This window comes from Rhincodon typus, chromosome 19 (assembly GCF_021869965.1).
Source record: "Rhincodon typus isolate 14 chromosome 19, sRhiTyp1.1, whole genome shotgun sequence".
NCBI classification, from domain to species: Eukaryota; Metazoa; Chordata; class Chondrichthyes; order Orectolobiformes; family Rhincodontidae; genus Rhincodon; species Rhincodon typus.
The window spans coordinates 37,404,846-37,417,172 of NC_063350.1; the positions used below are offsets into that span (position 1 = coordinate 37,404,846).

At 41.6% G+C, this 12,327-nt stretch overlaps 1 protein-coding gene across 1 annotated transcript in view; it reads left to right on the forward strand.

Annotated features, from left to right (window-relative positions):
* Nucleotides 1–6,417: 6,417 nt before the first annotated feature.
* The window catches only part of LOC109912681 (RIPOR family member 3-like), a 120,668-nt gene continuing 114,758 nt past the window's right edge, over nt 6,418–12,327 (forward strand). The window contains exons 1-2 of the mRNA XM_048608318.1: nt 6,418–6,456; nt 11,676–11,802. Of these exons, the coding sequence (XP_048464275.1) occupies nt 11,702–11,802 (101 nt within the window). The 5' untranslated portion in view covers nt 6,418–6,456; nt 11,676–11,701. The remainder of the gene's footprint in view (nt 6,457–11,675; nt 11,803–12,327) is intronic.

Consider the following 12,327-nt stretch of genomic DNA (forward strand, 5'->3'; position numbering starts at 1 on the left):
TCTGAAATAAAAACCAGAAATCTTGAAAATATTCAGCAAGCGACACAGCATCTGTGGAGAGTATAGTTTCAAATCAGTGGGTTCTCATCAGAACTCGGAGTACTTAATAGAAAGGGTAGAGGAGTGGGGAGAACAAACAGGAATGTCTGTGACATGCTGGAATCCAGAAGGTTAAATAATGGAAAAGATTACAGTGAAAGGCAAAAGAAGTTAGTAGTGAGGTAAGAATAGAGACAAAAGGAAAATATATTTCGAGAATAGGCATAAATGGGAAGGTAGAATAACCAGCAATAATTACCAAGAAAAGTGGGCCAGAGTTATCATCTGAAATTGTTGAACTCCATGTGGGTTCTAGAATTCTGTACCTAATCAAGCGCCCAGTCAAATGATGTGGTGCTGTTCATTGAGCATACACTGATGACACAAGAAATATGACTAGAAATAGACCACTTGCCCTATTGCTTTTGCTCCACTGTTCATGGTTAATCTTGAATTTCAATTTCACTTCCCTGACCAGCTTTCCATATCCTTCAGTTCCCTGAGAGGTGAAAAACATGTCAATATGAGCCTCAGATATAGTAATCAATGGTGTATTCACAATTCTCTTAGGTGGAGATGTTCAAAAATTCACAGCTGTATTAACCTTCTCTGACTGCCTATGATGCCAATATAACTTTCCTTAGATAACAGGCCCAAAACTGTTCAGTACTCCAGCTGTGATCTGACTAGTGACTTGTATTGATTTAGCAAAACCTTGTTACTTTTATACTTTATTTTCTGTGAAATAAAGGCCCACATCTCATTTGCCTTCCCTATTATCCATTGAAGTTGTGATTTTTGTGATTCATGAACAATGACCCCCAATCCACCTGTTCTGTTGCTTTCTGTAGTCTTTCTCCATTTAAATAATATTCAGCTCCTATCCCACCTCTTTCTTCTTTAGTATGATTCAGTTCACAGCCTTAATCACCTTGCAACCATGGGGTGAATCTTACATATCTTTGGCTAAGTGCCTGCTGCTTTGAGTTTTTCAGAGAGTTTTTTTGCTGCAAAGTTTATCGATGTTTCTTGCTGTGCGAAATCTTAAGACCATACAATCTAGGACCAGAAATAGGTCACTTGGCCCATTGGGTTTGCTCTACTATGGCTGATCTAATAATCCTCACCTCCACATTCCTGTCTGATCCCTGAACCTTACTGATTAAAAATCTGAATATCTTAGCCTTGAATATAATTACCAACCCAGCTTTGGCAGCAATTTCCAATTTAAAAAAATCCACAGATCGATTACCCTCTGAGAAAACATCTCTGCTTTAATTAGATTACCCCATTACTCTAAGTTTATGCCTTCTGATCCTATACTATCCAGCAAGAGGAAGTAGCCTCTCCGTATCTATCCAGTCAAGACTCATACAAAATTTTGTATGTTTCAATACATTTTCCTCCCATTCTTCTAAACTCTAATGAACCCAGGCCCAACCTACTCAACCTCTTCACATAATAAGATCCTGCCATACCTGTGATCAATCTAATGTGGCTCCTCTGGAGTGCAACTGATCTTTTTTTTGGTTCAGGGACACGTCCAGTTATAAATCTCCTAGATCACCCCCATTGAAGGGAGTAGATGACTTCAGACCTGTTGAAGACTAGACTTTAAAAAAAATTATCTCTAATTATGGACGGAAATAGGAGAACTGTTTTAAAAACCAAGGACTGCTGTGGGATTGCTGCACTTTTTGAAACTAAATAAACTAACACTCATTATAAGTTCTGTTACACTGCTGCTGGTTCAAACAGGAGTGGATGATTTGTAGATGAGCTAGAGCCAAGGGCTGTGACCAAATGAAGATTCAGCCAGCAACAAGTAGTTGTCTGTAGGCTAGTGACCAGTTATTGATGATAACAACTTTCTGCCTGCCAACAACTGTGTTTGGCTCTCAGTTAGCTGAAAAGCTTGAAGTTATGAAGAAGATAGTGAGATGTCATCAGATCTCTACCAGATCAGGAACTGTCTTTTCTCTGCAGTAAAAAAAAAGTTTAAACCCCCCAAAAAACCCATTTATTTTTCCTTCAGCAATTGCTGTAAGTTGTGACTTTTGGATTAATAATTTTGAGATCTTTATAAGTGTGAATCAGTCACCCTGTGTCTCCTGTAAATAAATGAAAGCATCCAGAGAAGGCAAATCAAGAAGCAGCACTCTGATCAGCACAACAATCATCTCAGTAAATCCTGTGAGCAGTGAATTTATACTGCTTTCTCGGTTTTTCCCTCCACCCATTAAATGTTTCTTTCTAGCCATATATGTGTGTAGTGGGGAGTTTATAACGGAATTTTAATTAGAGTTTAATACCAATGGTTCATAATTGCTTACTTGTAGCTAGAGTCTATTCATTTGTGATAAATAGTCAATCTCGTTAAGTACAGAAACCTGGTCTGTTCCTTCTGGATCTGAAAGCCAGTTAAACTGGGAATTTCTAGGTAGTTTTAAACTCTTTAGCTTTTGTGACAACTGCTGGAATAGCTCGGCTTGATTTCCAATATGCAACCCCAGTGAGGCTTAACCCCTGATAACGGGAAGGGCATTTAAATGGATGTTGCCAACATTCAAATTTTCCTCTTGCAATTTTTAACAAATAGATGAATACCAGAGGACCACAATTTTTGCTTATCAAAGAAATTAATGATATAGATGGAGTTTGTCATGAGAAAGATTAATCTCCTTTAGGTTGTTCTTAGCTGCAGTAATAAACATCTGCCACTATCTCCATCAGAATAGCAGTTAGGTTGTAAAGCAGCAATAGAGCCAAAAGAAGCATCTTGGGTTGCATTCAGCAGTCAACTCAGTGGGCATGCCACAGACTTAAGGTAAGGCTGTATGTATGCTTCAGTGGTCACTGAAAAGTACCCTAACAGAACATTTTCAAATTTTGTTTTACCAATCTCACCTCAATAGCTGTAAGCAAAATACTGTGAATTCTAGAGATCTGAATTAGGAACAAAAAGTGCTGGAGAATTTGACAGGTGGAGACAGAGGCAGAGTTAACATTTTGAGTCCGATATGACTCTTCTTCAAAACTCTTTTCATATCAGTCTCAAATCCTCAACGTTGTTTCTATCAACAGATGCTGCTAGACCTGCCTAGTTCCTTCAGCACTTCGTTTTTACTTCACCTCATTGGCTACCTATCCATCTTATAAGGTGTCACTGCTGCCTGTTTTGAGTCCTATTTGACCACATGCCATTCCCAAAATGCCACCCAGTAGATATCTGCTGGAAGATTTGTAACCTTTGTGCCTGCACCATCTGTAAAAGTCTGCTGTGCACTCAGGTGAGCATTGGCAATCTGCTGTTGTCCATCACCAGCAACATAATGGTACAACAGCTATAAAGTCCCACTGTTCATGACCTGTAGCCAGTAGAATTGATACTCCCTCTCACATAGAGCCCCATTCTCTCACTTTAGGCTGAACAGTTTAGTTGCCCTTAGCTACATCCCATCTAAACATCCTCTCTAAGTCACCTCTACGTTGCCCACTGGAGACCTGCAACTTGTCATTATTCAGCAGGGAATCATCACAAAGTGGCAAGCAATCAGACAATTGGTGATAACTATGTAATTAATGGAGAAATCCAGGGACTGTTCTGCCACTTGGATTTGAATTCTGCCATGGCAGTTGGTGGAATTTGATATCAATAAAAATCTGAAATTAAGGGTCTAATGATGACCCTGAAATCATTGTTGATTGTCAGGAAAAACATGTTTGCCTCACTAATATCTTTTATGGAAACTGCCATCCTTATGTGCTCTGGCCTACAAGTGACTCCAGACTCACAGCAATGTGGTTGACCCTTAACTGCCCTCTGTTTAATTAGGGATGAGTAATAAATGCTGGCCTGGCCAACAACACCCACATCCTGTGAATGAACAAAAAAGAATATAAACATGAACTTTTATTTATAGCCATCAAAAAAGACCAACAAAACGAATAGGCACGTCAGTTCACCCCCGTAATTTCCATCAAATGTTGACATTATGATAATAATTTTATAGTTTGTGATGGTCTGTTACTCCAGCTCTAATTTACTGGAAGTGAGTGTCAATCAAGCACTGACTGACACTGCCATGGACCTTCTCCTATGTTTATTTCAGCTTTTGAGTGGGCTTACCCATTCCAAGGTATGGTGCAAAGTCCAAAACCGGCCCTAGCACTGGTCACCATCTCTTTGGGCATTTTCCATCCCTCTGGCCTTGAATTTCTCATCAGGTTTTGCATTTTACCATCTTGATCATCAATTGAGGCTCTTACCACCACCTCCAGTTCCAAGTGTCTGCCCACCATTTTCACATTTAGACCAATTTGACATCTGTACTCTTTTAAGTGAACAGCAACAGGCTTTAATGACCATGTCTACGTACAGATAGTAGCAAAAGAAGACACCTTACTTGGAGCCCTATAGCCCCATACTCTACTTCCTTGTGATTTGATGTCACTATGCCATGGCTCCTTTTGCACATGCTCATTAACTATACTTAGCAAAAAAGCTTAGTTCCCTTTACTCTACATTGTTGAATTGAATCCCTGCCTACTTTATCAGGTTGAAATCAATCATGCCTTGGTGCTATTTTGAAGAAGGCTGGGAGATTTATGCCAATGTCTTGGCCGATATTTATCCCTCAATCAACGTCACTAAAAAAAAACCGGCAGACAAGGGAGGCGCAGTTGTATTATGGCGCACTGACCTCTACTTCGCCGAGGCCAGGCGCCAGCTCTCTGACACCTCCTCCTACCGCCCCCTTGATCTTGACCCCACCCACGACCACCAAAACATCATCTCCCAGACCATCCACAACCTCATCACCTCAGGTGACCTCCCACCCACAGCCTCCAACCTCATTGTTCCCCAACCCTGCACCTCCTATTTCTATCTCCTTCCCAAAATCCACAAACCGGACTGCCCTGGTCGACCCATTGTCTCTGCCTGCTCCTGCCCCACCAAACTTATCTCCACTTATCTCGACTCCATTTTCTCCCCCTTGGTCCAGGAACTCCCTACCTACGTCCGTGACACCACCCACGCCCTCCACCTCCTCCAGAACTTCCAATTCCCCAGTCCCTGACACCTCATCTTTACCATGGACGTCCAGTCCCTATATACTTGCATTCCCCATACTGATGGCCTAAAGACCCTCTGCTTCTTCCTGTCCCGCAGGCCCGACCAGTCCCCCTCCACCAATACCCTTATCCGCTTAGCCGAACTCGTCCTCACCCTTAAAAACTTCTCTTTCAATTCCTCCCACTTCCTACAGACAAAGGGGGTGGTGGTATCCGCATGGGCCCAAGCTATGCCTGCCTCTTGGTGGGATATGTGGAACAATCCCTCTTCCGTACCTACACTGGCCCTAAACCCCACCTCTTCCCCTGTTTCATCGATGACTGTATCTGGCGCCGCATCGTGCTCCCACGAGGTGCTCAAACAGTTCATCCACTTCACTAACACCTTCCACCCCAACCTTAAGTTCACCTGGACCATCTCTGATACCTCTCTCTCCTTCCTGGACCTCACTGTTTCCATCTCTGGCAACCACCTGGAAACCAATATCTATTTCAAGCCTACTGACTCCCACAGCTACCTAGAATACATCTCTCCTCACCCACCTTCCTGCAAGAATGCCATCCCCTATTCCCAATTCCTTCGCCTCCGCAGCATCTGCTCCCGAGATGAGGCATTCCACTCCCGGACATCCCAGATGCCCTCATTTTTCAAAGACTGCAATTTCCCCTCCACAGTGGTCAAAAACGCCCTCGACCGCATCTTTTGCGTTTCCCGCAACTCATCCCTCACACCCCCTCCCCGCAATAACAACCAAAACAGAATCCCCCTCATCCTCACATACCACCCCAGCAACCTCCGGATCCAACGCATCATCCTCCACCACTTCCGCCACCTGCAATCTGACCCCACTACCAAGGACATTTTTCCCTCCCCACCCTTATCTGCCTTCCGGAGGGACCACTCTCTCCATGACTCCCTTGTCTGCTCCACACTCCCCACTAGCCCCACCACCCCTGGCACTTTTCCCTGCAACCACAGGAAGTGCTACACCTGCCCCTACACCTCCCACCTCACCCCCATCCCAGGCCCCAAGAAAACCTTCCACATCAAACAGATGTTCACCTGCACATCTGCTAATGTGGTATACCGTATCCGCTGTTCCCGATGTGGCCTCCTCTACATCGGGGAAACCAAGCGGAGGCTTGGAGACCGCTTTGTGGAACACCTACACTCAGTTCGTGACAAACTACTGCACCTCCCAGTCGCAAACCACTTCAACTCCCCCTCCCACTCCTTGGACAACATGTCCATCCTGGGCCTCCTCCAGTGCCACAACGATGCCACCCGAAGACTGCAGGAACAGCACCTCATATTTCGCTTGGGAACCCTGCAGCCCAATGGTCTCAATGTGGACTTCACAAGCTTCAAAATCTCCCCACCCTCGAAGTCATCCCAAAACCAGCCCAGCTCGTCACCGCCTCCTTGACCTGTCCGTCTCTTCTCCCACCTATCTGCTCCTCCCACCTCACTGACCAACCCCCCCCCCCACCCCCGACCTCATCCCAAAACCAGCCCAGCTCGTCCCCGCCTCCTTGACCTGTCTGTTTTTCCTCCCATCTATCCGCTCCTCCCACCTCACTGACCAACGCTCACTCCACCTCCTACCTACCAGCCTCATCCCCGCCTCCTTGACTTGTCTGTCTTCCCTCAATTGACCAACCCCAATCACAACTCTCTACCTATACTCACCTTTACTGGCTCCATCCCTGCCTCCTTGACCTGTCCGTCTTCTCTCCACATATCTGGTCATTTATCCACCTTCCATCAGCGCCTCCCCCCACTCTCTCTCTATTTATTCCAGAGTCCCCTTCCCCTCCCCCATTTCTGAAGAAGGGTCCAGGTCCGAAACGTCAGCTTTCCTGCCCCTCTGATGCTGCTTGGCCTGCTGTGTTCATCCAGCTCTACACCTTGTTACCTCAGATTCTCCAGCATCGGCAGTTCCTACTATCACCAAAAAAAGAGTTGTTTGGATATGCTTATATTGCTATTTATGGGAGCCTTACTCATTGTAAATTGGACGTTGTTTTTCCTTCATTGCACAAGTGACGACATTTTGTTGGCTATAAAGAGCTTCGGGACATCTATAAAGGTCATGGAAGGCAAGATATAAATGTAAGTTTTTATTCTCTTTAAACCAATGTCTCTGTAAAGAAATTTTAAAGATAGTGATCAGTCAACCACTAGACTAGTTGACATCATGGGAATATTAAAAGGATATCATCCTCTAAATACTCTCATTCTAATTTTTTGAATTCATAACAAAAGTAATACATGGTTGATAAAACACAATAACACATTGAAGATGACATTATATAAGAAACAATTTTACTTCCACTGTAAGAGTTCTGAGTCTTTGGGAGTTTTCGGGACAAACCACTCTCAGAAAAAGCTTTCCTTTCACTCCTTTCTCCATATACTATATATACATATTTCTTCATGTAGGAGCAATAGTTTTAATTACAGGCATTTAAATTGACAGATGACCTTAAGTCAGTTAGCAGCAGATGTATTGGCTTCAGCCAGTGTCTGTTAATTAGCTCCATTCTTAGAAGTACCAGATAAAATTTTTACAGAAAGAGTTGTTTGCTTTTAGCACTTAACTCAGGCATTCAGCTATTACTTGACAGTTCCTTAAGTACATTTTTTAAGATCTTATTTCTTCTCACTCTGTCCTGTTGAATTTGGATTTCTGATTCAAATGTGTCCGGGTTACCTCTGTTTCCTGTAATGTCAGATGGCTCAGTTGGTTGTACTGTTGTCTTAACCTGAGTTAGAAGGCCAAGGGTTTCACCCCAACCTCAGACTTGATTAGTACTATTGCCTGGGAGTATGGAACTTGAGTATTGCTGAAAAAAGTAGACATGCTGTTGAAGCTTTTCATCTTGCATTCACAAGGACAGAATTGCAAGAATGCCAAATTTCAAAGGAAACAACAAATTATGCATCATGAAAGGAGGGTGTGTTTAGTTGACAAATGGACTCTGACTGGTCAAAGTATTGTGATTTAGAATGCACCATCATTATTTATTCCTCACTTTTTGTTTAAATCCAAGTAGGTGCTCATTTGTTGACACAGTACCATGGGAAATAGTTGTTTCCCAAACATTTATTTGCTTGCAAAAGTGTATACTCTTTCTGTTTACAAAGGACTGGGAGGACACCCATATATATAGCTTCCAGCAAGTGTAGCGAATATATTGTATGCCTGACTGGTAGTCTTAAATTGGTTATTTGCATAATTCTTGGCACAATCAAGACTACTTAGTACGTATTGAGGTAACAAGGTGTAGAGCTGGATGAACACAGCAGGCCAAGCAGCATCAGAGGAGCAGGAAAGCTGACGTTTCGGGCCTAGACCCTTGCTCCATTGTGAAATGACATCTAATGTTGGACATTGCTCTGCATTTTTCAAGCACAGGACAGTTGGAAACAGTCAATACCCTGCTTGGTGCAAACAGCCAAAGGAATCTACTGTTTGATATGCTCTACCAGTCATTGGGATGTAAGGCACACATAATTGGCATCACACCAGCACTGAAATTCATGTATTGTATTATTCATTTGTATTTGTATTATTCATTTGTCTGGTTGGCTGACCATCTTTTTATTGGCTTAATAGCATTTTGTTGGAGAATACCAGTTGCGTTGCTTCTGAAAAGTAGCAGGTAAAATGACTAGCTTCACCTACTGCTCAAAGTTTTCAGACACTTCCCTTTCCAGTCTCAGTAAGAGTAAACTCATTGGGCTGCTCCAAATCAAAGACAAATTTGAGCATGGGATTGAGATCATTAAGGTGTGTAAGGTAATTCTTGCATGCAGCTGCAGATTGAAATATAGCAAACATAATATCTTCTGTGTCACGAAAATATACAAGAAATAAAAGGTTAGGGGGCATTTCATCAAAGATACATTCCTTGAGGAAAGCAATAATTGTTAGCAACTGGGTATGAAATCTCCTCCAGGCTCAGCTCTTAGCAATATTTTCATTGGTTTCCATGAGAAATTCATCTTTGATGGAATGACCTCAATGGAAGAGGCAATTCAATTATTGAACAACAGATTGAAACTTAATGAAAAAAGACAATTTGTCAAAGCTTTTCATCTTGCACTCATCAGGACAACTCACAAGAAATACCAACATGAAGGGAAAATAAAATATACACTGTATGAGATGAGAGTGTTGATGTGTTGTCAAACGGAATCTCGTAAAGGTAGCATTGGAGAATGCAACAGTTAATGACAAGATGACAGTTAAATGACAAACTTTTGTTTAATTTTTAAACTAATCCTTGAGAATGTGATAAGGCATGATATAAATGTAAGTAATTTCTTTTTTGTTGTTGAACACATGTAAACATTGTAGGTTGCCTTACTATCAGAATGAATCCACTTTTGGAGAATGTGTTTTACATTTGCTCAGCTTTCTAGCCAAGACTATCTGCATTTGGGAATTTCCTGTCATATCAAAGAATAGAATCATAGAATCCCTACAGTGTGGAAGCAGGCCATTAGGCCCACTGAGTCCACACTGACCATTTGAAGACCATCCCACTCAGACTCAACCCCCTACCCTATCCCTGTAACCCTGCATTTCCAATAGTTAATCCACCTACTTACACATCCCTAGACACTATGGGCAATTTAGCATGGTCAATCCACTTAGTCTGCATATTTTTGGACTGTGGGTGGAAACCGGAGCACCTGGTGGAAACCCACGCAGAAATGGGGAGAATGTGCAAACTCCACGAAGAGGGAGCCTGAGGGTGGAATGGAACCCTGGTCCCAGCTGCTGTGAGGCATTTTTTTGAGAGTTTAAAAATTTTGTCCAGCCTGTGACAATAACATTGTTTCACTTACTGTTTGAAAGCTCGGAGAGGTCTTACAGTAATGAAGTTCTCTTCAGATTAAATTATTGTAGAAGAAAAGTCAAGGTGATAAAATAAGGCTCAATCAGTTGATACCCCATTTTGTAAGTGGGGCAGTTGGTGTCATCTTGCTTCGTCTTTAGCTTTCTGAAGCCTCCCTTAGCTCATGGTGCCATGCTAGCTACCCTTCTGATTTTACTTCTTCCTTTTCTGTTTTTACCCTCAATTTTCCTTCAGTTATTTCCAGGACCTCACAAGTAAGCAGGTTGTAAATCGGGGTCCAGATATTCAACTACAAATGCATTCCAGATGGAAGTGGATGGCGAAAAGATGACAGGGTGCAAATGGCGCCACTGCTGAAACATGAGCAACTTAAGTGGGTTATCTTATGAGGAAAGGTTAGACAGAATGGATTTGTTTCCACTGGAGTTTAGAAGAGTAAAGGGTGAATGATTGAAATGTATGAGACCCAGAGTGGTATTCCCAGAATGGATGTGGAAATTATGTTTCTTCTTGTAGTTCAGTCCAGAAGTAAGGGGCACTGTTTTAAAATTAGGGGTTATCCTTTCAGGATAGAGATGAAGAGAATTTTTTTAAAATGAGGTTTGTGTGACTTTGATACACTCTGCCTTAGGAAGTGGTGGAGGAGGATCTATGAACTATTGTCAAGATAGAGGTGGATCGATTCTTGTTAGGAGGTGGAAATCAAAGGTTTATGGAGAAAAGTGCGAATGTGTAATTTGAAACACATACAGATCAGCCATGATCTTAATGAATGGCTAAAGGTGTATCACTGCTCATATTTTGTATGAGAATTATTAAATTCAGTTTCTCCTACTGTCTGTGGCACCTTAATACACCAACATGTTGCCCTATTTGGTACATATGTTATTTAATGTAGTCCTGATTGCATTGCTTGAACACCTGTTTTTGATAATTATTACATCTGATTGTCATAGAAATAAATATGAGATCACAATTCGGTTTTACAACATCTTGCTTTATTAAAAATATTTTAAATTCATTATTGATATGGTTTATTTGTATGTTTTTCTTGTTAAATTGTTTAAATGAGAATATCAACATTTACTTTGACAGTCAACAAGAATAACAACATGGCCATTTTCTATAAAATTCAAAACAACTTGACATAGTTCTTACACCATTACCAGATGTCTTCATCCCAATTAAGTAAATTACATCTGATTCTACTGTTGTTTCCCAGAGGAGGGCATGCTCTAGAAATAAAGGTGCCAAGAGCAGGAAATGCCATTTACCTAGGCATGATTCGTTTATGGGAATTATTCAACATTTCCACATTAAAGAACACCAATGCATAGGAAGCAATGGCATTCATTTGATTGGGATACTGCAATCGTCATGGCTCTGATGTTCCATGTGTTCAAGTCATGCTTGTTTCTCTGTGGGATTCAACTTTCAGATACTTCTCATAAGTCACTGTTAAAACTGTTGCCATGGGGAGTGAATTCATGCCTTTCTAACATTAGTGTTCTTTCTGCTTGTTTTAAAGAAACTTCAACAAAAATGCAATTTGAAAAATGCAAGATTTTATTTTTACAACTTCCCAACCAAGTTTTACCAATGTGAAGATTTTCCCTTGTCCATAGCCAAAGGAAAAGATCCTTTTTACGTACTGCCTCATTTCTGATTTTTTTTTTCTTACCTATCTCTAGGAATTGTATCAAAATCCCTGGGAATAATGTCTGTGAAACTGCACTTTGTATCTCCTGCTGATTCTAGTGGAATCAACCGCAGCCGTTCATTTACTGGCTTTGGTACAATGCAAAGCAGAAGAACCCAGTAAGTATTGTAGGAGTTTAATAACATCATATGGAAATGTGAATACATTAAGTTCGTTTACATGGCAACTAATCAATTTTCCAGTGAATAGAAAATGAAAAAGCAAATCAATTATTCTTTTCTTCCCAAGCAATGCAGCTTAACTCTATTCCACCAAAAGTTGGTATCTTCACAGTTGTTAACCAAATGTGCTGTGTAATCAGTACACAAGAAGGACACCCTTGTGGTATGCCCTTATTCATGCCATTCTCCTCTCTACATGAGATGTTGTTCCACACCGCCAGTCAGCTCTCCACTACTAAAGCAATTGAAAGGTGACAATGGTTAACAAAGCAAGGGCGTTAACTGATGACTAGCACAAATGGTTCTGAAGTGCCCAAGCCTGGTAACCTTGAGCTGTTTTACTATTTGCATGTAAAATATTTGATTGGTTGTTAATCGCATTGAAAGACTTGGCTATAACTCAGGTGGCTCATGTATGGCATTTTGCTATTAAAATCATGTGAGGCTCAAGTGTAAGATGAC